Source organism: Pempheris klunzingeri, chromosome 11 (genome assembly GCF_042242105.1).
Source record: "Pempheris klunzingeri isolate RE-2024b chromosome 11, fPemKlu1.hap1, whole genome shotgun sequence".
NCBI classification, from domain to species: domain Eukaryota; kingdom Metazoa; phylum Chordata; class Actinopteri; order Acropomatiformes; family Pempheridae; genus Pempheris; species Pempheris klunzingeri.
In genome coordinates this window covers 22,680,972-22,705,504 of record NC_092022.1, presented here as the reverse complement: position 1 = coordinate 22,705,504, position 24,533 = coordinate 22,680,972, and the positions used below count along the sequence as shown (strand labels likewise).

Sequence of the window (24,533 nt, the reverse complement as noted above, 5' to 3'; positions counted from 1 at the left end):
CGCAGCTCAGGTGAGTATGAGTCATCATGAAGTACAAGTGAGAGACAGAAGTGAAGCAATAAGTGTGTGAAAAGGAAACGCGAGTTAACAAGACTCAACACATTTCAGCACTTTCCTGTCCAGACAGGAGCGTGAGTCAGTGGTGATCTGAGCTGGAGCTGTCACCTGTCTGCAGTCTGCTGCTTTGGATGAACACCTGAAGCCTGAAGAAAGTATTTACTCAGGTGGATATGGTTTATCCTGGATTTCTTTTTAATCTTGGGGAGCAGAACTCAGATCCTTGACTTAAGAAGAAAAATACTCAGTAGTACAAGTCCTGAATTCAAAATCTAAGTATTATAAACAAGATATTTATTTATTCAAAGTTTTAAGAAGGGACTTAAAATATGCTGATGATGTGTCGCCTTTAGTCAAAAGCCACACAACAGTGGCGTTAAACCCTGTGGTTATGAATTACGTAACTTAGGGGAAGCATGTTTAGTGAAAACAACTGTGACCCAAGAGTGGAGCCTTGAGGAACACCACAGTTAAAATGAACTGAAGAAGTTCTACTTGTGAGTTAAGATCGTAGCAGGTGTAGAGCTGCTACCTGGAGGACAGCTCAGGCTTTGAGACCATGCAGGAGGGCGGCATAATCAGTGGTGTCTGCTGTCACCTCTATCCGCTGTTAAAAGTCTTCACAAGGGCTGTGTCTGTGCTGTGATGAGCTCTAAAACCAGAGTTATTAAAAATGTTCAATTCATAAAAGTAATTCATTGATTTAAAATGACTGTCTCCAGCACCTTTGCTAAAAATGAGAATTTAGAGACAGCTGTAATTAGACAATAATAGCGGATCCAGATTTGTGTTTTTCATTAGTCTTTGAATAATTAAGCATTTGAAACAATTTGGAAAAGTGCCACAAGTCAGGGAGACGTTAATGATCAATAAATTAACAGCGGGGAATATCTATCTTAAAAATGTTGTCACGATAGTATCTAGAGGGCAAGAGGAGGACTTCACATGAGAACTTCATTTGCCGGGATGGTAGTGGTTTATTGGTATTTCCTTTTCTGAGACCAATAAACTGATCTCGATGTGTAAAATCAGGATTTCCCTTTTAAGTCCAGGCTGTAGATATTGCAACATGGACTAAGTATTACAAAAGTCCCTTCCATGAATGTGGGAGGAAGCTGCTCCTGAGCTTGTTTAAACTAAAGTCTGAGCATGTGATCGTCTTTGTGTTGAATTTGAACCAAGAATGCGCTGAATCAAACAGTCGACTTCACTGATAAACAACAGGGTGAGTTTGATGATGATAACCGTCAGAACAAACAGCCCAGAGGAGCAGCACTGAACAAATTACTACTGTAGATTAAAACAAACAGTTGTATGTTTGTGTGGGAAGACGTCAGTATCTTTTCCGGCAGCAGATCATCTCAACACTGAAACAGGTTTCTGTGCTTGAGAAGATGACTGGGTGACTGAGCACTCATCCTTTCGCTTTCCTAATGATGGTGTGAGTCACAACACAGATGCTGATCTATGATGATGACTTCATATTTGAGATGGAGCCTGATGAGTGTGTCCCTGCTTGCACCGTGACATCTGTCTGCTAGTATGGTTAGCTCATCGTCTATCCTTTTAACAGCTGAATAGCATACACATGCACATGAAGGTAATGGGCTTCATGTAGGCATATTGTGCCTCTCTGGGTACAGACACACACGTGCACTGTTTGATTATAGCTGGAATGTATATTTGCTCCAGTAGGGTACTTTTTCTGTACTTTACTTGAGTAATTTGCTTTTTCAATTGATCAATCAATCTTTATTTATAGAGCGCCTGTTCATAACAGCGTTCTCTCAAGACGTTTCCATAAAGAGCAGGTCTAGACCAAACTCTTTAATTAAGAGAGAGACCTAACGATTCAGGAATTCAAAATTAAGGCTTCAAGAATCCCCACATGAGCAGCATCAGATATTATATTAGGCAACAATGGCAGGAAAAACTTCCCTTTAATGGGAAGAAACCTCGAACAGACCGAGGCTCAGATGTGGGCGGCTTTCTGTCAGGGTCCGTGTTGGGTGGAGGTTGGACAGAGAGAGAGAAAAAACACAAAGAGCAACCAATAAACTAACAGCAGCTATAGCACTGACAATAGGAATGTGACTAATAGATTACTAATACTCCACCACAATTTGGAGTCGAATATTGTTCTTTTCGCTCCACAACATTTATGGTGACGTCTTTAGTTACTAGTTATTTTGCAGAGTCAGATTATTTGTAGTTATATGTTGTTTTAATACAAAAAACTACTCAAATTATGATACATTTTTAATGATTAAGCCTCCTGGCGTACATAAAGTAGTTAAAAGCGGCCCCACCTTTACCAGCTGCATTATTGATGTACACATTAATGCATAAATAGTCTTGTGAAGCCAGAGCTATCGCCACACTTCCTTCCTGGAGAAAGGTCTCGCTGAACCCATTATCTTTCTGTTAGAGGAGGAAAACACTGGCTTGTTTGTATTTCTTTGAACCAGTCACAGTGGTCTTAAGTGGCACTGATCCCAGGATGCAGTGACGGACACCTTGCAAACTTGTTTTGGTGGAATGTCTGCTCATTGGGAGTTGAGCCCTGACATTAAAATGGCTAAATCCTCACAAAAGAAAACGGCACATAACAGTACAAGTACACGACAGTACAAGGCGCACAGTATGTGGATGATGTGATGCGACTTTTACTGATAAGAAAGATAACCATAACTTGATGACTGGTGCCTTGGAGGAGCTCACCGGACTTAATAGCTGATTCAGTAGCTGTAGTTGTATGGAGCTCTTGTAGAACATTATTTAACTGACTGCTGATCTGTTTTCTGACATCCATCAGCTGTTGTGATGTCGCTTTAATAATGTTATCAAGTTCTGCTGGTCTTTTTTTTTTATCACTAAAAGTTGTTGTTTCGTTTAGCGACAGTGAAAACAGCAGCACACAGATAGAGGAGAACTGGAATAGTCGTCCAATGGCAGGCTTTATACCCGTAATCTAGTTACTGTGGGATTAATGCATCAATAACTATAATCCAGCAATCTAATGTCTATTATTCTGAAATGGGCCATTCTGCATAAAGAGTACTTTTATTTGTAACAGAGTATTTCTACTCCTTGGTATTGTTATTTTTACTTACGTAAAAGGCCTGAATACTTCCTCCCACACGGTCAGAAAGACAGACAGGCTGCAACTGACGATTATTTCTGTTATTGATTTAATCTGCAGATTATTTTACGTAAGAAAAAAGTGAAAAATGTCTGCTGCACTTTCCTACTGGCCGAGATGCCTTCACAAGTCTTATTTTGTCTGAAAAACAATCCCAAATAAATAAAAAAAAATCATAGAAAGACGAGCATCAAATCTTCACATTAAAGAAGCTGGAACCAGAGTCTGATTGGAGTTTTTCTCAAACGAATATCAGTGTATTGGAAGGATCACTGACTAGTTGTTGCAGCTCTAAAAGACACAAGGTTGTGAAAGTGAGACTGGATGTGTGAAGGACTTCTCCGTATGATACACTGTCTTCACGTCCTGCAGATGTTTGAGAAAGAAAGGGAAAGAAAACTTCACCTACAGCCACAACACTGCAGTGAAAGTGAAACTATCTTCGGTCTTTTCCTTGAAATTCTCAGAAATCTCAAATCCAGTTTCTGGGAATTTTCTTTTTTTTTAAAGTGAGATAAGGCTAGGTCCTCTCCAAACACAGCCATCATGTGCTTGGGATTAGACTGAATCTCTGCTAACGTCACGCTGATGGAGCTGAAAGTCTGCTGGGCCACTACAGAGCTGAAGTCTCAGTATCCCCCGAGGGCCTCGATGCACCGCCTCACACACCGTGTGTGAGGTCAAAGGGGAGAGGAGAAGGAGAAGAATTTACTTTAAGATGATAAAATGGCAACAGCTGAACAGATTAGCATTAGATTAAAACAATCTCAATCTCAATTCTCAAGCAAAAATTCAAAATATTTGATAAGCTTCCATATTCTTACGATAATGAATTGGATATTTTTAGGTTAGTTTAGTTTTTTTTCCAGTCCAATGCAGTTACTTCACATACAATAATAAGATTACAGTCACTTCATGAAACCTAAAGATAACAAAGATAAACACGTCCTTAAAATGAATGAAACAAATAGATAATTTGAGGGAATATCAAGTAAATTACTTACTAACAACAAAATATAAGAACAGTCTGTTACATGTTTGTGTTTTCCTAAGCACCTGTTTACCCAGCATGCATTAGACAACTCTTGAGGATGAATCTATCTTATATACAAGGAGTTCACCCAGGTGTTTAGGTCCAGTCACAATTAACATAGGAAGAAAAAATAAAAAATACGAAACAGATATATATGTTAGAGGATCCTTTCCTGGTGTGGTTCAGTGCTGAGCTGCAGCGCAATAAAAAAGACCTTAACTTGTGTTGATACTCACGTGATTTGTCCAACTGCTGAAGTTTCTAATTGGCTTCTGATAGATTTTGGAATATATCTTTTCACAGAACAAAGACTGCAGATTTTGTCCCCCATCTCTTACACTGAAGGGAATGGATCTTTGATTGCAGCGAGGAAAAACCCTGTTTCATCGGCATGTGAGTATTTATTTATTTGACATATTTTGGGTTCAAAACGACTGGTAGTTGCAAAAGGTTTCAGAATTGGTCCAGTAGATCGTCTCAGCTGGCAGATGTGAACGGGCTGGAAAGGCTGTTATGAAAATCCGAAGGGGTAACTGCACGTGTCAAAGCACGTCCTCTAAAAGTGCTTGTTTGTGCCACTGACTGGCTCAGATTGTCTGATGACATTATGGAAAGGATTCCTGCAGAGATAGACCTGTAAGATCCATTTTGTTTAACCAGAAACAGTTGTTGTAGCACCACCAGACTCTACTGACAAAAGAATGTAATTTTACCTTGTAGAAGATGGGAGCTCAACCACCGCCTTTATCTCTTAGTTGTGTTATTGTGTGACTTCAAACTAGCCGATTGAGGCGGGGGTAAATCAGCAGCTCCTGTGTTTTGCGAGGTAAAATTACAATATTTCTCAATGGAGTCTGGTGGCTTTGAAGAGAGCGACATAACGGCTGTTTCTACTTAAACAAAAAGCATCTTTTACATGTCGAATTACACCACTACAGCCATCATAGGCTGTTTGCCCAAGATTAAAATTTAAAAAGTTATCCGATACACATTTTACACAGGTTAGATGGTTATTTCTCTTTGTGTGTTTTATAAACAAAACTTTTATTTTTAAAGCAGCGTCTGATATTCTCTAACTCCCCTCTTTATTTCAGTGGCGTCAGCCAGGATTGTGAATTAGTCACATCCTCTAAAGTCTTGACCTTGTGAGAAAGTAGGCAGTCACTAGTCTGCAGTCCGCTCAGCTTCCAGGAATCCAGTGTGGGATTCCCCCCTCCCCCTATCCTCCTCTCTCAACCCCCCTCATCGCTACTTGTCTGCCATGTTGTCCTCACATAGCTTCAGGCTGCTCTGTACTCACCCAGTGCTGCTGATTGGACAGGGAGGGAGAGCTCGTACCTGCCAGGTGGAGGTGAATGCCGCCTCATTATTGGCTGACAGGAGTTAAATGGGAGTGGTGAGACTCCTCCTACTTCCCCCTCTGCTCAAAAGCACTGGTGCAAGCAGCTCAGGAGTGAAAAGACAAGGAAATACACAAGCGGTGGACATCTGATCACGCACAAGCACCAGGGAGTGAAACCGCTAAGATAACCACAGGTAGGCGGCGTTGTTTTAAATTCTCCTTTTCGACCTGGTGATGTGAAAAAATGGCAGATTCAGCTGTTTTAAAACTTGAGCTTCTTTACATGTTTCTTTGAAGTTTGAAATCAAGCATCCATGTATTATTTTCACCTTTTAAATTAGAAATCAGGCGTCTAAAGCCTCTGATCGCTTTCTTTTCCTCAGAGTAGGTTGGCGATATTTTGCTACAGGACTTTAAACTCAGCTTTGCATGGTAGGCATCAGCTTTACATCCTGCTTTGTTTGTAATCTAACCCTCTGTGACTGAATGGTAGCCTGGACAGAGTCCCTATCAACCCTCATTTGTATTTGAGCAGGTGGGAGACAACTGTAACCCTGAGCACGCACATTTAGCTAGAAACGATGAGTCAAGTGATCGATTAGCCGATGGACAGAAAACAAATGAATTAATGGTTATCAAGTCATTACCAAGCAACACATTCTCTGTTTCCAGCCTCTCAAATGTGAGGATTGCTGCTTTTTCTCTGTTTTCTGTCAATGTGAACTGAAAATACTTTGGTGTTTTTAATTATGACAACATTTGAAGAATTCACATTGGGAAATGTTGAAATTTTCTGTTTTCTGCAACATTTCATCCGATCGCTAGTTTCAGCCGCAGTCATCAGATAAGAGACTGATCTCAATGGGAGAGCAACAGTTCCCAAATTGTTGTAGAAATGGAGGAGGAGCCACTCCTACTGAGGGAACATCCCAGAAAAATGCCATAATTTGAATTTGCAGATGCCACCGTCTGTATAATATCTTATATTTTGGCCTGATGTTCAGACAAAATGAGACGTATGATGATCATTTTGTACTTGAAGAAGTTTGGAAGTTTCACTTCTTTATGTTTTACAGACCAAAGGCTAAATGAGTAGCTGAATTAGTAGATGAATTGATAATGAATAATCCTTAGGTTAATGTAGGTCAGTACCAGGTAGTCACTTATAATGATAATAATGTGGGATGTCATTTTAACAGTCCCAAATGATATTGCTGGGAATCCATAACACAAAGGAGACATTGTTGAAATTAACGAGCCAGTCCAAACTAGGCAACATCCCACAATAGTCCACCTGCTGAGTGACGTCGAGCCTATGAGTCGCGACCCCGGAGGCTCTGCCGTCACCGACCCGCTCACCGACCTCATTGTTGGGTTCATCCGGAGCGTGTATAACTCACAGATGACAGTTACTTATTGGAAGCTGACGGTGCCGCAGCGTGTGTCGGCTTGCCCTCGGCCTCCAGGCTGTGAAGTTGCAGAAGAGGCGAGCAGGTAGAGACGTGTGTGTTTTGTGAAAGTGTGTGTAGCATACAAGAAGGCTTTTTTTTGTGTGTGTGTGATGCAGGCGGATCAGTTGTCTTGTCTGCTGGTAGTCGCCCTGGAGGCTCAGTTAGAGCAAAGTCACACAGGGAACAGATGGTCAGTGGCTGTGTGATGCGCTCTATTGACTTTCTGACTCAGACGCTGGGGCCAGTCTATGCTGCAGTGCTGACACAGTCAAATGTAGTAGTCTGGGAAAATGTATTGATTTCTTGGTGAGGTTCTGTACTGGTAATAAAAGCCTCACTGGCACATCAGGCTTAAAGCGTGTGTGTAACAGTGTACATGTGTGAAGACAGGAGGTCAGTGTGGTGTTTATTTAGCAGTGTTAGAAGGGTGTCAAACAGATATACATTTACAGGAAAGGTGTTTCTTCTGTTTAAACTCCAGTTTTAGAGCGAGGAGAAGGGAGTGAAGACGGTTTACCACCAGTCCATGTGCTTGTTTGCCTTGGTTTCGTTTTCATCGGGCTCAACAGGCTGCTCCTGTTTGTGCCCTCTCCTCTCTCAGAGTTACGACGTGCGCTCCTGGCAAGCTGACAAGACAAATTGATCGCTCAGACGTGCAACAAAGATGGCCTCCGTCGCTCCGTTCAGTCGCAGGCAGTGGGCGTCCCAGTCCCTGAGGGTCACCGCCAAGGAGCTATCCATCGTCTCAGCCCGGGGCAAAAACAACGCTATCGCAGAGCGCTTCTCCAAGTAAGTCTCACCTTGGCTCAGTCTGCCTCTCTGCCTCTGGCCTCCACCGTGAGTTTAATAATTTACCAGCAGCCACTCAGCAGATAAGTCTTTTTTTAATCTGTGGTCTCATCCTGTCGTCTCCTGTGCTTATGATCAGAAAGGAGGCCAAGGGTCCTCCTCACTTTGTCACCACTCAGCTGTTTTCAGTTTCCTCTTTTCTGTTGAAAAACAATCATCTGAGCATCAGCCCCAACTAGTTCTTACTCCAGTTGTGCTTGTGTCATTTTCTGGTTCACAGACTTTACTGAGTAAAACTCAAGTTGTTACGGAAGTGCACCCCCATCCAGGGTTGTCCCCCCCTGTACCGGGACAACGTTGAGTTACTAATTCGTGAACAGAGAGGGTGGTTACATGGATAATGTTTCCTCTTCACTCCCTCCGTCTGACCACTAGGTGTTAGTACTGCGCTGTTTGTTGGGAAGGACCAGACGTTGACCGTATTTTCTGTTTCCCTCACTGTGTATAAGAAATGGTCCAGTTTGTTTCCCAGCATGTATGATAACCTTTCACATGGGGGATGTTGACATGTTTTGTCAAACATTTGAGAAAGGGTTTACAATCTTGAATCCAGGCTTTTCTATAATGGTTATAGAAATATCGCCTGCACACGGACAAAAAAATAGCACCAGCTTAAGGCAACAATTACAGGCAAAGTAATCCATTTGTTCCATATGCAGAATTAAAAAAATTGGATCGTAGGACATTAAGTAATTCTTTTTGCATCTGAACAGCCTTTTGTACTTGTCCTGTTAATGTGCAGGTATTTTGTTCTTACTAACAGCATATATTGTTTTTGATCAATAATCTTCTTTTAATCTAATTTTAAAGCTAAATCAGACAGTGAAAGTGATCCATTACCTATTGTTTCTAAACTGTTACATATGATATTGGTGTGCTTGTCCATCTAGTGTCTCATATTCCTCATCTGGGACACCCAGAGGTGGTGCACAAAGTTAGGAACAGAGAGACCCCTGCTGGTATGAGCGACTGCAATTTACCAGCTTGAATCTCTCAGGTCTTTTGTTACCCCATTTAAAAACCACAGAAACATCTCCGCAGGCATGGAGCTCCAAAGTGACATCATGAAATAAAAGTATACCATTAAATCGTATATAAAAGACTCTTTACAGACTGACCTCAGCTTCAGATGAGTCGAGGGTATGTGAGACAATAGAGCCTAGATTGTCTTCAGTTTAAAAGCAGAGGTGGATAGATGAGTGGATCCACTTCCTCTGTGTGACCCCACGTGGGCTGGAGATTTTCCATCCAGATTTACTGTAATGCATGAAGTCATCTCATGTTTTTGGAGCGGAGTAGGAACATTTCATATTAATTCCCTAGGTGTGTGCAGCAGGATAAGACAGGACCAGCAGTGTGTGACAATGGCAGTATAACTAGAAATATTGCCCAACTCACTGTCGGTTCCCCAACTTGTCTTCCTCCTCCTCAGGTACCAGATGGCAGCAGAGGAAGGAAATGCAGAGAGGAAGAAAGCGGTAGGTACCTTTTTCAGTATTAAGTGTGTGTGTGTGCGGGATGTGAACACAGAATCACTTCTTCACAGTAGTGGAAGAAGTATTATTATTAGAAGTATTCAGATCCTCATCAACACAGTGATACACTGTAATAGTCAGTACAGGATTATCAGCCAAGTGTCCTTAAAGTAAGATATCAAAAGTAAAAGTGCTCATCATATAGAAAGGTTTAGGGTAAAATGCAAGCAGCATTTTTAATGCACTTAATGTGAATTACTTTATAAATTGTTGGGTAGTTTAAAGACCCTGCACACCAGTTGGCCACCCCCACTGGTATATGAACTCAAAGACCTAATAACAATGATGATAATGTAATAAAGAGATTTTTTTTTTTCCTGTGTGACAGAAGTATAAAGTAACATGAGACGGAAATACTCAAGTTAAGAACTTCAGAATTGTACTTTTAAGAACAGTGTTTGAGTGAATCTGCTCTCATCTCATGTTGCTGCTCTTGTACTGGCACACACATGCTGCAGTTTAAGGTTAGACAAGCTTTTATTTGGAGACATTAATCTCAAGGTGAGGCATCTGTGGCTCAACAGTGAGCAGCATCTCCACACACACACACACACACACACACACACACACGTATCAGCATCTGCTGTCATGCAGCAGTGGTAACAAGACGCCTCCGTCCCACCTGATCTGTGTGGGAGGGCTCGTTAGTGCCTAGAAGACAGTGTTGCTGTGGGGAGAGAGCACCTGGGGGGGTGGATGGGGGTTGGTGTAGGGTCAGGTAGGTGTGTTGCTCCTCTCTTCTACGTCTGTCTGATGTTGCAGCTTTCTTCATCTCCTCCTTGGTTATTGGTGTAAATTTAATCAGAGGAAATCAATAGGTGATAAAAGCTTTTTAGCCTTGTGGTGTGTTCAGTGTACCGTCCTCAGAGTCTGATTTTGTAGTTCTATTTATGTTTTCAGGACTTTTTCTGGGAGATTTCCATTTTCCTGCAAAAAGTTTCTTTATGATTTAGTTCCTTCACGTAGACGTCCACTCATTCAGTCCACTAACTACTTTGTACCATCAAATAGTTGTTGAGATATTTCAGTCTGGATCAGTCATTCATGTCCCCCTGAGAATGAACAGTATTGATTTCGGTGATGCCCCAACTTTTCTCCTCACGCCATCATCAGGTCAAGATCTGCTTCGGTTTCTAACCTGCAAAACGAACCACGTTCCCATCAGCCCTGGTTGTATTTTGTCTTTTAGTAGCAATTGTTAGCATGCTAACTTGCTAAACTAATATTAAGAACATGGTTAACATTATAGTTGCTGGGGTGCAGCCCCACAGAGCTCCCGGGCCTCCTGCGGACTCTGAGGCTTATCAGCTGGCTACGTCATTTTTAATAACATTTCTTTAATTATCTTTTTCAGCCGGTTAATTTTTTCTAGCCTCCATTTCAGTAGAAAAAGTGAAGAGGGAATGGAGGCAGGAGGGAGAGCCAGAGGTCTTCCTGTTAAATCCAATCCCTAAAATAAACATCAGATAGAGATAACGGTCACAAAGGCTCATCAGAAGATCATTATTTATCCAGGTTCAGTCTTTGTGTGGAGCTTTTTGCCTTCTGTTTCCAGCACACTCTCCCTTTACCTTTTTCTCATTTCCTGGACTTATTTTCCCTCCCTCAGTCTCTGTTTCTGATTTTCTCTCCCTCCCTCCCTCCCCCATTCCCTGCCTCCCTGCCCCTCACCCCTTCGCTCCCTCTCTGCTTCCTTCCCTCCTTCCTCCCCTCTGTGTTGTAGGGGGTGGGCTGGTTACTTCATGCTGCTCTGACCACTTCTCACATCTGGGACAGCTTGTAGCATTTCCAGCCAGGCCAGCAGAGACACACACACACACACACACACACTTAAACACACAACGCCAACTGGACAGCCGGGTCTTCAGCCTCTCTCAGGTTTTTACTCTCTAACTTTGGTGGGTTTTTTCTTCCAGCTCTGTCGCTCTCTGTTCTGTATCCAGCAGTTCCAGGTTAACAGCCGAGCACGCTGAGCAGCTCACGGCTCTTTGTCTTTTTGTGCAGCTCTTTCTGTTTCCTCACTTTACCGTCTTCTCTCCTTCTCGCAGAGCTCAAAGTGTCGGCTTGCATGAACATGTAGTTTCACTTGCGTGTGTGTGTGTGTGTGGACGTGGTTATATTTAGTGTTTTTAGTTTCATTCAGCAGTTGGTGGATCAGGTGGCGTCAGTCCAGTGTTGATGAAATTCATTGACTAACACTAACTAAGAACAGATTCAGAGAGCAGCTATCATCCCTCAGTCTTCTCTATCAAATCCTTAGAAATAGTGAGTCACCATATCCAGTGCTGATGTACGACTCTTTGTGTGGCTGGCAGCTTATCTTCCCTGCCTTCTCACTCCTCTGGATTCACTAGTATTGAAGCAAAGTCTGTCTAATGTGCTCATTTACTTAAAATCTGCATGAAGAACTGTCGTTTGCATGGTACACATCAGACTACTGCTGTTTAGTCATTAGTCAGTCAACAAAAAACTAATCAGCAACTGCTTTTTTTACTATAACTGATGTGAAAGTTGACTGAATAAATCTTGGGTTCGGACTTTTGGTCAGACAGAACAAGTTGACAAGCTCACCTTGAGTTTACTTTTCTCTGACGTTTTACAGACAAACAATAGATTCATTGTCATTTATGCTGAAATGTTTTATTTAGTCCTAAATAAATGACACGGGACCCAAAGTCCGTTACAGGCCTCTTTGTGTTGCGTTAGAGCTGAAATTATTAGTTGATTCATAGTTTGTTCTGTTTAAGATGACAAGAAGGTGAATTGGCAGCTATTTAGTCATTTTTCAAACTAAAATGCCAAAAAATGTTAATGTTAACTGACTATCTTTGGACTTTGTGGTCAAAATATGTGTTTCTGGGATATTGTGATGGATTTTTTTTTTACTGTTTCTGATGTTTTGATTAATTTAGAAAACAACAAGTAGATTCATTTTGTCACGGCTGGCTCCCAGGCCTCAACAAAGGAAGAGGTGCACGAGAGGCTTTACTGTAAATAAAGACCATTTTATTATAACAACAAAGAGCATGGGTGGCTGGATGTAAAGAGAGAGGGCTCTGGTTCCGCAGGCCGGCCTATATAACCTGGTACACTGGCCAGGTGTGCCTGGTTAGGTGATCGTATGCTCCGCCCAGCCAGGGACCTGCAACAGAAAAGCAAGAGAGACGACCAAGGCTCTAGGGCTGTAACAATTTCTAATAGTTAGTTCCAGTCTGACATGTGACCTGGGTCCAACTGCTTTTCCAGATTCTTTTAGTCAATGTAAAAAAAGGGAAGAGTTCCTGAATTGTCTGAAATTATTATTTACACATTCCCAGTATTTTCTGACATTGTACAATGACTCCCTTAATCAAGATGTAAATTTTCAGCTTCATGGTGAAAATAATTGATACTAACAGCCATAACATGTTGTACATTTGCACTATAGACTTTGCAGTTTGCATAGTAGTCCTCAGACCTGGGTCCAGTTGCATTTGAAGGTATTTTAGTTGAATGTGTGATTTTTTTTTTTTTTTTTTTTTTTTTTTTTTTTAATGAGGACACATGAGTTTGTGAATTGTCTCCTCAGGTTGCAGAACCTCTACCGTCCACGCTGCGCAGTGGGAATCTGAGTGTTTTGAAGAAACGCTGGGAACAGCAGCAGCAGCAGCAGCAGCAGCAGCCCTCCGGCCACAGAGCCCAACCTCAAGCCTCACCCTGCGGCCCTGCGTCCCCTCAGACCCACATCAGTCAATCAACAGGCCCCAGACCCACTCCCACATCACAGATAGAGACCCAGTCCAACACCCTCGTTGCCACCACACTCCCACAAGACCAGGACACAGAGCCAGAGACACGGGATCACTTCAGGGCCAGTGAGACCAGCTCCAACCAGCTGCAGGCAGCTCAGCCCGAGGATCTGACAGACATGGAGGCGAGTCCCAGCAGAGCTTCAGAGGGGCAGAAGGCAGCAGCTGAAGTGCCTGATTCAGAGAAGCCCAGTGTTCCTCTGAACAGCCTCAAGATGATGTTCGAGAAGGGAGAGAACCTGACCGATAAGGCAAGTCTTTTTTTTTTTTTTTTTTAGTGATGGCGACCAGCTTTTGGAACTTGTCCTCATATCTTACTGTCATGTGTGAACAGGATTTTTCTTTTTCTTCTTCTCCAACTTCTGCTCCACCTTCAATGTTTTACAAGTGCAAAGGTGTAAATTCACAGTTTGAAGAGTCTAAAACTTTCTTAAATTTCATCTCAAACAGAAACAGGATTGTGATTTAGTTTTAGTTGAAGTAAAAAAGTCTGCTTGTTCTCAAAGAGGTCAGATCCCTCCAGTGCTGTCATGCTGGAGTCACATGGTGCAGCTTCGCTTCACCATCCCTCATCTCATCACACACACACACACACACACACACACTGCTGACTCGCACATCTTCTCGACAAGCATCAGTGACCGGAGCTCCGCTTAATGTGCCCCAAGGAAGCTAATTGTTTTTTGTGGAGTATAAAAGCCAAAGCATTTCATGTCCTGTGACGCGTTTGCTCGAGGCGTGTGAAATGTAAAGTGCTCCCACTCGAGGTGTGACATGCTAACAACAGCCGTGCCTTGTTTCCTCAAAACAGAGCGCCCATTTATGACAGGAAGAGAACATTTCAAGCCATTATGAGGCTTCAACTTACAAATCACCACTGACCCAGAGTCAGCTGGACCTCAGTTTATTTATGTTGGATGTATTTTGTACTTTGTATTTGCCCTCTGCACTATACTGTTCATGATGGATGAGCAGCCAAAGAGCCAGATGTTAAAGGAGAGTGCATAGTGGACTGAACAGTAATGTAAACTTAACTTGAATTTCCCTCCCTATTTCTTTGAGAATCGTCCTGGCTGGATGCTGTGAGCTCCAGATACAAGCAACCTCATTAGAAGTCTTTGGTTACAGACTATACTTAAGTTAATAGGATTCCCTCGTTATTGATTTGGATCTTTTCGTGGGACTTGTTGAGAATAAGAGAAATACAGAAGACCCTTTAAACCTGAGATGTTTTGTTGATATCATGGCATCCAATACCAACAAAGGAGTGGTTCTCGGCAAAAGAAATTATTTTTAAAAAAAATGTGGCGTTGTAACAAAAGCTCTGTTTTTCCACGGCTTTCAACTCAACACTGACCTCCAACGTGGGCTTTCAGAGAGTGAGATCAAGCAGCGTTACAGGGAGCTGGAGAGTCTTTTATTGCACGCTGCATAGTTGTCTTACCAAAGACGGAATTGTTTGGGGAAATCTTCAGCAGCAGTAATACAAGATCTATACAGTTCTGTAGACCCAGAATTGAGGGACTTACAATAGCGTCCACTGTGTAGATGAGGCCGGGCCCTCCGCTTCTCTTTGTTGGGCTCCCCTTCACAGGGCAGATGATGTAATGGTGCAGGCTCATGACTGTAGACAGCTGATCTGCACCCTGCGCCTCTTCAGACCGTCTCCCCTAAGGCCATCAGAGGCCCCCCGCCCCTCCCCACCACATCAATCATCCCTGTTGTCCACTTCTCCGCTCCTCAGGCCTTGGGTCCATCTCTTCTGTTTCCTCTCTCAACCCCCCCCCTCCTCAAAAACCTCGACCTCCGCTCTGTCTTTTTTTTTTTTCAGCCATGCTAGCAGCACGGTTCTAACATTGAAATGTCTGTTTTTATATACAGGCAAAGACTTTTCTACAGACATTCATGGTCCCCAGAGAGTAAATCTTTATGATTGATCCCTGACTTTCCCTCTAGCGCCACCATGAGGTTCATCATCTGTGGAACTGACACAGAAAACGTCCCAAGTATTGGACTACTTAGAGCTAAATGCTAATGTAACATGCAGGCTCACAGAGCTGCTGTAGCCTCCGAGTCTTGTTGTTATATCAACACCCCCCCCCCTTATCTAGATAACCCCCTCCCTCACTCCCCTCCTCTGGCCGGGCGTAGCATGCAGTCATGAAGCACTCTGAAATTAATTGCCCCTCGCCCAGTAAACAACCCCTCCCTCCCACACACTCGCTCAGCCCCACCTATCCCCTCCCTCCTTTACTCCCACTGTCACCCCCTGCACCAGCTGCTGCTCCACCACCCTCCTGTCCCACATGACTCCACCCCGTACACCCCCGCTTTATTCTGAGGCTGGGGGACCGTGACACGGTAGGAAGAGAAAAAACAGTGCGCACACCCCCCTAATCCATCTGTAACACCACGGCACACTTTGCCTCCCCTCCTGTCATCATTTCCACCCTCATCCGGCCACACCCCCCTTTGTACCCCCCCCCCTCTTTGGAACACCTGCTCTCTGTCGCCTTCCCTATTCCCACCCAGTCTGCGTCCCCCTCCTCCTCCCCTTTAACCATCTCCAGAGGCCCTACCCCACATCTCCCCTGTCATATGCCACACTGGGCTGCTCTGCTCAGGCTGCTCTGCTCTCTGCTGGACTCAGTCACACATCCAAACTCCCTCTGAACGGGCTCCACTGCACCGCTGACTCTTTACCGCTTGTGGCCTTTCCTCCGGTCGCCTTCACGAGAGGTAGCTATGGTGTTTCATTCAGACGTTTCTTTGTTTAGCCTCTGAACAGAGCCCGGCTTCATTTCCCTGAGACACACTGCTTACTTTGACTTATCTGTCTGTTTCTGTTGACTGTGCCGTTAAGGTTAGGATGTTGTCGGTGCAGCTGAAAGAGGCCTTTTAGACGACATGGGTGCAAAGTATCTGGAATGAAAACAGCTTCTCAAAGGCCACTTCACGGGCTAACTTTGTCAGTGGCTCCTTTCATCTGTGTCTGCTCACCACCAACAGTATTATTGGGTGGCTTGTGCTGGGCATATTACCTCGTTTGAAGGCTATTAGCTCACATTGTAGGTACCCTCCTCCCCTGTCTTTGTCTTTGTCTGGCTTAATGTAAGAACAGGGTATTGTCTCTGGTAAACTCTGTGTGAGGTGGGTTCAGGGACAGGGTGGAGTCATGAGGGCAACAGCAAGTGGGTCTGAATGAGCGCTTTAACAGTATCGGGATTAGCGGCAGCTTCTTTTGTCTAGAACCCTGATCCAGCCTGCTGAGACCTCGTATGGCCCGGCTGCTTGTTTACATCCTGCTGACCCCCCCCCCCACCTTCTCATGTTCAGACACGCATGCACAGACCGGTCTCAGACACCCCCCTCCTTCAAAGCTACACCTCCTGTCTCTGGAGGATAATCCACCCCTGGGGATGGATCTTTTATTACGATGATGCCGGTTTCTTTTGTTTTGATTTGACTCTGTTCTCTCACACTCCCTCTCACACTCCCAGTGCTCATTTGTGTTCCTGCATACAGTTATGACTCCGTGTGTGTTGCCATACATGTGTATTATTTATGATGTCCTCACTCCTGACTCAGCTTCTCAGTTGTGGCCCTCAGATGACATCATCTGTGATAGTCTGGCTCACCATACTCGCCTGATAAAAGCCTGCACTCAGAGCTTCAAGCTGCTACAACCAGTTTCCTTATATTAACAAACTACTTGTCTGTAAGAGAGTTAATACGGGACAATGTGCACAACTTGCTCAGCACAGCATAAAAATGTAGCACCTAGCTAATGAACAGTAGCGGAGCATTTAGCAGCTAAAGAGACGGACATTTGTTCTCAGATACTCAAATACTGGACACAACCATGGCTGCAGGTGAATACTAATGCAGCTCTCTGTCTGCCAAGACGTTCACATATCAATTTAAAAGATGTTGGTGTTGTTTTCACAGCTTGTTGTGGCGCCGCCTGTTGGCCGACTATCAGTTCTTGCAGGTTTAAGTGATTGGCTCTGTTCTAATTGTAGCTCCTAGAAGGTTTGGAGTCTGGCAACTAAGCATTCAGATATCCTTTAAAACAAAAAGGACCGCTCTATCTCTGTCATAATGTTGTCAGACACTTTGAATAACTTGGGGTCCAGGTTTAAAAATATCAAATTTACCTTTTGAACTTCAGTCAGAAGTCTGAACCAGACCTAACCCTTTTCAATATTCGTCTCTGCTTTGTTTTCTCATGTGAAATCTTCACTTGCTGCAGCCTGCAGACACCCTGAGCCTGAGTCAGCACTCAGCGGGCGAAGCTTCATCAGGTGTATGAGCCTGAAAACAAACTGGCCCTGAATCTGTTGCACACACCAAAGTGGTGTTTGTGGTAAATGTATAGAACATGTATTGGTCCTCGGCCGGCTAGTCACTGAGGCTGAAGGCTAAATGTGTAGGAGCGTCACCGGTGAGGTCTGACCTATTGTATAATCTGCACATGAGCTGACTGGAGGAGAACGATGTGTGCCCTTGGGTTGCCTGCCAGTGGGAGTGGTTTGACTGCTGCAGGAGAGATGACACCCGTTGGCTAACGTGACTTCACCAGATCAACACAAGATATTTTAACGAGCTCTGAGCCTTGAACTCAGAAATTTAATTACCGGCTTCTGCCTCTTTCTCCACACATCTCTGACCCATGTCATGAGTTTTAAGACGAGATCCTGGTCGAGTGACCATATTTTCAGGGTTGATTAATGGAGGGTCAGAACTTCAGTGTAAACCACAACAGAGACATGATCAGTTTAGTTTTGGCTGGTGGCTGCAGACAGACGGGGTGTCTGTCTGAGGCTCCGTCTCTCTGAGCTCATAAGGGGATTAACGTGGTTTGAACACACACACACACACACACACCCCACGCTTTACCTCAGTGATTCTCTCTTGTCTGTGCACTTCCCCTGTCCCTCTACACTCTGATCTTCCTGATAGACGGTGCTGCTTCCAGTCTGTTTGCTCTACTGGCCCAAACATGTGAGCGTCAGCTGGTGGTGTATTAGTGCTCTAGTGGGTTTGCATTAGTCATGCAGTGCTCGTTGAGGCTGTTTTAGTGCCATGTGTGTTTTAATTAATTTCATTTTTTCTTTACAGGTGTCCAGAGAGCAAACGAGTAGAGGAAACAGCGATAACACCGCCAACATGGACCAGCTACTAGGAGGTATGCATTTCTATTTTTTCAGCTACGTCTTTGTTATTGTATGCCTTTTGTTATTAGAAAGAAAATGATGGGAGAGAATGGGAACAATATGCAACAAATGTCCCAAGGACACGTTGTAATGGACACAGAAAAGTCCAATATAAATAAGGTTTATTATCAAAAGGTTTCTTATTATTAACCCCCTGTGGCACCAGGAGGCTCCACATTTCTGCATCTTTTGATGTGAAAGAAATTTAAAAAAATAAAATATATCCAGTGTTTTCAAGTTAAAGGTATTATGACCAGAAGAAATTTTATTATTATTATTTTTAAATCTAATGCAGAGTTCAAAAGGCTTTTTGTCGACGTGGTGATGAATGTAAGTCATTATTCACTTAGCTCTGTTTTTGGTCTCTACCACAACGGAGGGAAACATCTGACTCTATCTGCTGAGTGCTCCACCATGTAGTCCCTAAGTGTTTCTGTCTGTTCTGCTGTGTGGTGCTGAGCAGCGGGTTTTTAAAGCTAAATATTTATTTAGTTATTCTGAAAATGAGAGTGAACCAAAACAAAGTTGTGGGCCGTAAAATCTAAATAAATGAGCTGAGACACACAGTGATGAAGCCTTTAGAGACCCCGTTCACATGGAAGTAGTCTTGTGATTCATTGTTAACATAAAATATTGATTATGGCCGCATTTAAAAGCAAATGTTAAGACAAATACACTGTGCATACATTTAATGTCAAAGGCAAAAAACGTCTCTGAAGTCTCACATTTCCAAAGCCTTTGTTCCCTTTATCTGCACGTCCAGCATTGTTCTCTGGAACATCTCAGTTCCAAACAATGTCCTCCAAAACACTGCGTGCCGTCCTGCCATTCTCTGGATGGATTACATCCTTCCCAGAAGTGAAACGTTCAGAAGTGACGACACAGACGTCTGTAGAACCGCTGTGATCAGCAGACAGGAAGAGGCAAACCTCTGTTTCCCCTCCGCACCGCACACGACTCCTGACCTCGTGTTCCCGTCCACAGCCTGCATGACTAACCAGCACATTCTGCACTCAGCCTGAACTGGGATGGGTGGAAAAAAAAAAAAAATCCTCATCAGGAATGGGCTGTGAAAAAATGTAGATGCTGTAAATCAAAAAGAAAAAAAAAACTAGCCACAGTGAGCTAACGTGTGTGTGGAAGAACAAAATAGTTAATCCAGTTTAGAAGCACATCACAGCTGCTGTGCTAAAACCTTCAGTGAGTTTCCTTAACGAGCTATATGATGATCTATGATGGAGGTTTTAACGTTACAGCCTTGTGATCTCTCTTCACGTCCTCTTTACCAGATGGAAGTCTTGCAGAGTCCACTCCTCTGCGGGACAGGATGGCCCTCTACCAAGCTGCCATCTCCAAACAAGAAGTCTCCCCCGGCCCAGTCAGTGTGAGTACTCCTGCCGCTCATCCTCCAGAACAACTAAGTGCATTCCAGTGGTGCTCCAGTTTGTCTGCACACATGTTGCCTAACAACTACTCAGATCAAGTAAAAGCAGTAAAGTAAATAGAAATACTCAGTTACAAAATAAGTAACTAAGTACAAAAACATTAGCGTCAAACCTTTCTTAAATTACCAAAAGTAAAACTTTTAATTGTGCAGAATGGACCATGTCAGAATAACGTATATTATTTTTATTGGATTGTAATTATTGCTCCATTAATGTGTGTCAGCTAAACTTCTGGTTCTTTAGTGTTTTTTTTGGTTATTTTACTCTTGTTTAGAGCCATTAGCAGAGAGAAGACTCCCCAGACACCCCAAGACGTCCAATTCTTCACAGCAAGCCTGCGTTACAAACCGGGGCTGTTGAATTAGAAAGAGGGATGAGGTTTAACAAACAGCACTATCGGGTTCCATTATAGGATCTCCAGATTTTGGGTGGGAAATGACTTGTAGGTGGAAAAACCTTTGGCGTTGGTCCAACAGAATGCCTTCGCCGGCAGCCAAGAACAGAGCTGTAATCGCTGCAATGTTGTCCTTCAGGGCAGTTGCACCGATCAATATGTCCACTAACAGTACTTCTTTTTGCCATTGACAGGCTTAAATTGTTATTTGAGTGTTAAATTGTTAAGTGTTATTATAGAAAGGATCCCTTCAGAGACAGACCAGAAACAGCTGTTACATGGAGCTATCCAAAGCCACCAGACTCCATTGACAAAAACAGTAATTTTAGTGCTCAGAACACAGGAGTTAGTGGTCAACTGCTGCCTTTGAATCATTTTTTTGTGTGTTACACAAATATTGCGTTGAACCTGAGCTAACACTTTTAAACCACAAACAAACTAAGTGAGGCAGCAACTTCTTTTGCACAGTAAATGTATCAGAGTCGGAGTCGATGCTTTGAATAGAGCGACACAGCTCAAAGGTTCGCAGCTTCTTGGCTGCCGGTGGAGGCGATCTACTGGACTGATCTCAAAAGCTTTTGCTACGAGTCATTTCAAACCCAAAATATGTAAAATTATGGGCCAGGTTTTAGAATACCACTTATCCATTTAACTGAAAAATACTCAAAATGTTCTTCTTTGCACCTGAAATCCTACAGTTCCCGAGGTTCAGCACTGTAGACCACATTACACACACTCTGTCTGGCATTAAAGCTTCAAGGTGACTTCTTTGTTCTGTAGTCAAATCCAATCACCCAAACTAACTGTGGACTGGAGGCGGCCAAGATGCATCTCAGCGGTGTACAGAAATAAACCGGCAGCTCAGACAGTCAAATAATCAAGGATGGAAGTTTTGTCATGTTTAAGGGAGTGCTGTGGATTAAGTGTTTCCTGTTCTTACCGTCTTGTTTCTCAGAGCGATCAGCTGGACGGTTTCTGTGGGAAGCAGAAGGAAAATGTTCCTCCGTGCACTCTGGACATGGTGAGGGGTCCGACTTTAACAACACTGCTGCCTCCGGTCTCCTTTCACTCATCCAATGATTACACGCCAGTTTGATACTTTTGTAAAACTTGCCATGTGGAAATGTGTAACAGTCTGTAACGTAGAAAAGTTCTGTCAATGAACCGGATTGCACATTTTCTTCACATCCTCTTTTCTTGTTACAGAGTCCAGAGTCTGAGCCAAACAGCAGGAAAGGTTTTACCTCGGAGAGCAATGGTAATTTATTTTCCATGACTTTAGATGACAGGAATTCTCTCCTCCTAATGAGAACTTGGCTATCAGACCACCGCTGCAGTGGATGTGTGGGAGACGATGGAAAAAACATAATTTAAGCAGCTGAAGTAGATTCAGATTATTCTAAATCAAATATATGGCAGCTCCAGTCTGGAAGAGTTATCTTAGTTATTCAGAAAACTACATTTATTTTTGGTTAATTTATTACTACAGGCAGTACATGAAGGTTTTTTGGCTCATGTTTGCGCTGACAAAGAGCAGGAATCCCCGAGAATGTGGAAAAAATGATTGTATTAAACATGAAATTGGCTCCATCTAGTGTTCAGGACATGTCCCTACCTTTTTCTGACACTGGTCTGTTTGTGATCCCACAGGCTCTGCCCCTGGCACCCCTGCATCCTCCAATCAGAGAGACTCTTCTCAGCCCAAGACCTCCAGAGTGAGTCCTCACAGGAAACCCCTTCGTGTCACACGCTCCCACACAGAGAAACACATGGTGTTATTTTCAGTGCGAGCTAATGAATTCACTTCTGTGCAGAGCTTCCGCCTGCCGGTGAGGGAGACCTGTGTGTCTTGTCAGAAGACTGTTTATCCTCTGGAGAGGCTGGTGGCCAACCAGCACGTGTACCACAGCTCATGCTTCCGCTGCTCACACTGCAACACCAAGCTCAGGTGAGGACGACTTCACAGGGTATTCACTGATGATATGCAGCCACCGAGGCCTCTTGGTCCCACACAACTCTTTACTGACATGAGGCCGAACACATTCTCTCCCAAAAGGTTCTAATGCAACCAAAACACTTCACACACGTCAAAATCAACTCTTCTATCGGGGCACTGACACCATTTGTCTCAACAAGAACCTAAAAAACTCTTATTATATAATATATATCACTTTAGTCTCAGTAGTCCCAGTATTTTATAGAGAACTGATAATCACATGACTCATGAGAGACTTTTCTAATTGCGTCTCCTTTTTATTCCCCTCCTGGCCAGTTTGGCAAACTACGCGTCCCTGCACAACAACGTCTACTGCAAGCCGCACTTCTGCCAGCTCTTCAAGGCCAAGGGCAACTACGACGAGGGCTTCGGCCACCGGCCCCACAAAGAGCTGTGGGAGAGCAAAGACGGTGGTGACGCCTCGCCACAGTCCAGCACTCAGACCAAGCCGAAGGTCCAGAGCCCTGGCCCGGCCTCAGACCTGGACAGCCCCAGTGTGGAGGACTCCCCGCTGGCCAAAGTCAACGTGCTGATGGCCACCATGGAGGCTCTGGGTCAGGGGTCATCAGACAAGACCGACAGACCCTCTGAGACCCGCAGGCTGAAAATCTCCTGGCCGCCACGATCAGAGCTGGAGGATTCAACCAGCCACGGAGAAGCCGCGGAGGGGGGCTCCGCCAGCAAGCCCATCAGAGCAAAGTGGCCCCCAGAGGAGGACTCCCCCTCTTCACCCTCTGAAGAGGCCAGAGGGACGCCGTGCCTGCGCCGCAGCTCCTCCCTGAAGGAGCGCAGCATGCCCTTCACACTGGCAGGACAGGCCGGCAGCACCCCCGCTCCCGAGGCCAGAAAGCAGAGTCCACCACCTCCCCCCGAGGACGACGGGCAGCTGAGTCCCGAACCGTCCAGCATGGAGCTGCAGCACGGCGGCCAGTCGTCAGACAGCCAGACGCCCACCGAAGACAGCTGTGTGGACGTTCACACCAGCTCAGGGGAGGAGGAACAGGACGGGGACATGAAGAGCGAAAACATGCCAGACCATCATCTCACAAAAGAGGAAGAGGACACGCAGGACGAGCAACCTGGGCACGAGGAAGAGGAGGAGAAGATGGAGGAGGAAGAGGATGGAGGTGTGTTGGAGGAAGAGATGCTGCCTCTGAAACAGGAGACGCCTACAGACATCTCATCCCCTGAAGGCGAGGTGGAGGCCAGCCGGTCGTCTCAGGATGTGGGCTTCTGGGACAGCGAGGAGGTGGATGATAAGGAGGAGGTGGAGCAGCAGGAGGCGCTGACGGTGGAGGAAATGATCAAACGAAACCGATACTACGAGGAGGAGGAGGAGGAAGAGGAGGAGGATGTATAAACGATGGATTTGCTCTTGGCCAACACGATGACAGCCACGGACACTCAGACTTCTTTTTTTAGACGTTTTCTTCTCTCTCCTTTAAAGAGTTGCTGCAGTGTCTAGTGTGAACTCTCCTTTACTTGTGCCTCTTCTTGAAACCATTCCTACAAGATAGATTTTACAGGACTGTTAGAGAATGTGTCGCTCTGACGTCTTTCATTTTTAAATGTCCGATATTTAAAATGCTGCCCCCATGCAATGACTATTTTTAGAGCAGGAATGTCCAAAGGTTATGACACATACTGTAGAGAATCAGTTTTATTTTTGTGTACATGACTTTTGTAATTTTCTACCGTCACTGAGGGGCCTCTTAATGGAGTCACGTTCAATAGGAAAGCTAAAAGAGGACGTGCTAACTTTGTTGTAGCCCAGCACTTTGATCTGTTACCATCTTATGAGATGATAGGTTTGGTTATTTTATTTTTTTTGACCACTGTCACTTTTCTTTTCAGTTGCCATTCTGTATGTACGTGGAAAAAAAAAATGTCAAGAATTATAACTGGATCTGAATAATGTTGTAAAGTTGTTTTTAAACCAGGGGACCAAATATCTTAGACTGCTACAGTTTAAATAAATTGTTATACACACACGTTTTGTCTGAGTGGCTCATTCTACGTCAAACATGCCAATATGTTCATGTACCGATCAGTTAAGGACATGCTCTAACAAGGAGGGTCTAACTTCTCTCTGAGGCTCTCCTGATGCTGCCTCTGTGTCACAAAGGCAGTTTCTATGATTATATTGGTCATTTACGTGCTGGTATGTTAACATTTACTTAGTTGGCACCAAACAAAGCACAGCTGAGGCTGATGGGAATGTTTTACATGTGCAGTTAAATAAAGTATTAAAATTAAAACTTTGACCAGATGATGGTGCTACATGG

General features: G+C 44.0%; 1 protein-coding gene across 1 annotated transcript; it reads left to right on the top strand.

Annotated features, from left to right (window-relative positions):
* The first annotated feature begins 5,710 nt into the window (after positions 1 to 5,710).
* Positions 5,711 to 24,239, top strand: lima1a (LIM domain and actin binding 1a). Its single transcript, XM_070840197.1, has 11 exons — positions 5,711 to 5,768; positions 7,627 to 7,814; positions 9,307 to 9,352; positions 12,978 to 13,448; positions 18,319 to 18,385; positions 19,703 to 19,797; positions 21,208 to 21,273; positions 21,459 to 21,510; positions 21,903 to 21,967; positions 22,067 to 22,200; positions 22,525 to 24,239. The coding sequence occupies exons 2-11, from the start codon at positions 7,690 to 7,692 to the stop codon at positions 23,606 to 23,608; spliced, it is 2,205 nt and encodes a 734-aa protein (XP_070696298.1). The 5' UTR covers positions 5,711 to 5,768; positions 7,627 to 7,689; the 3' UTR covers positions 23,609 to 24,239.
* Positions 24,240 to 24,533: the final 294 nt, after the last annotated feature.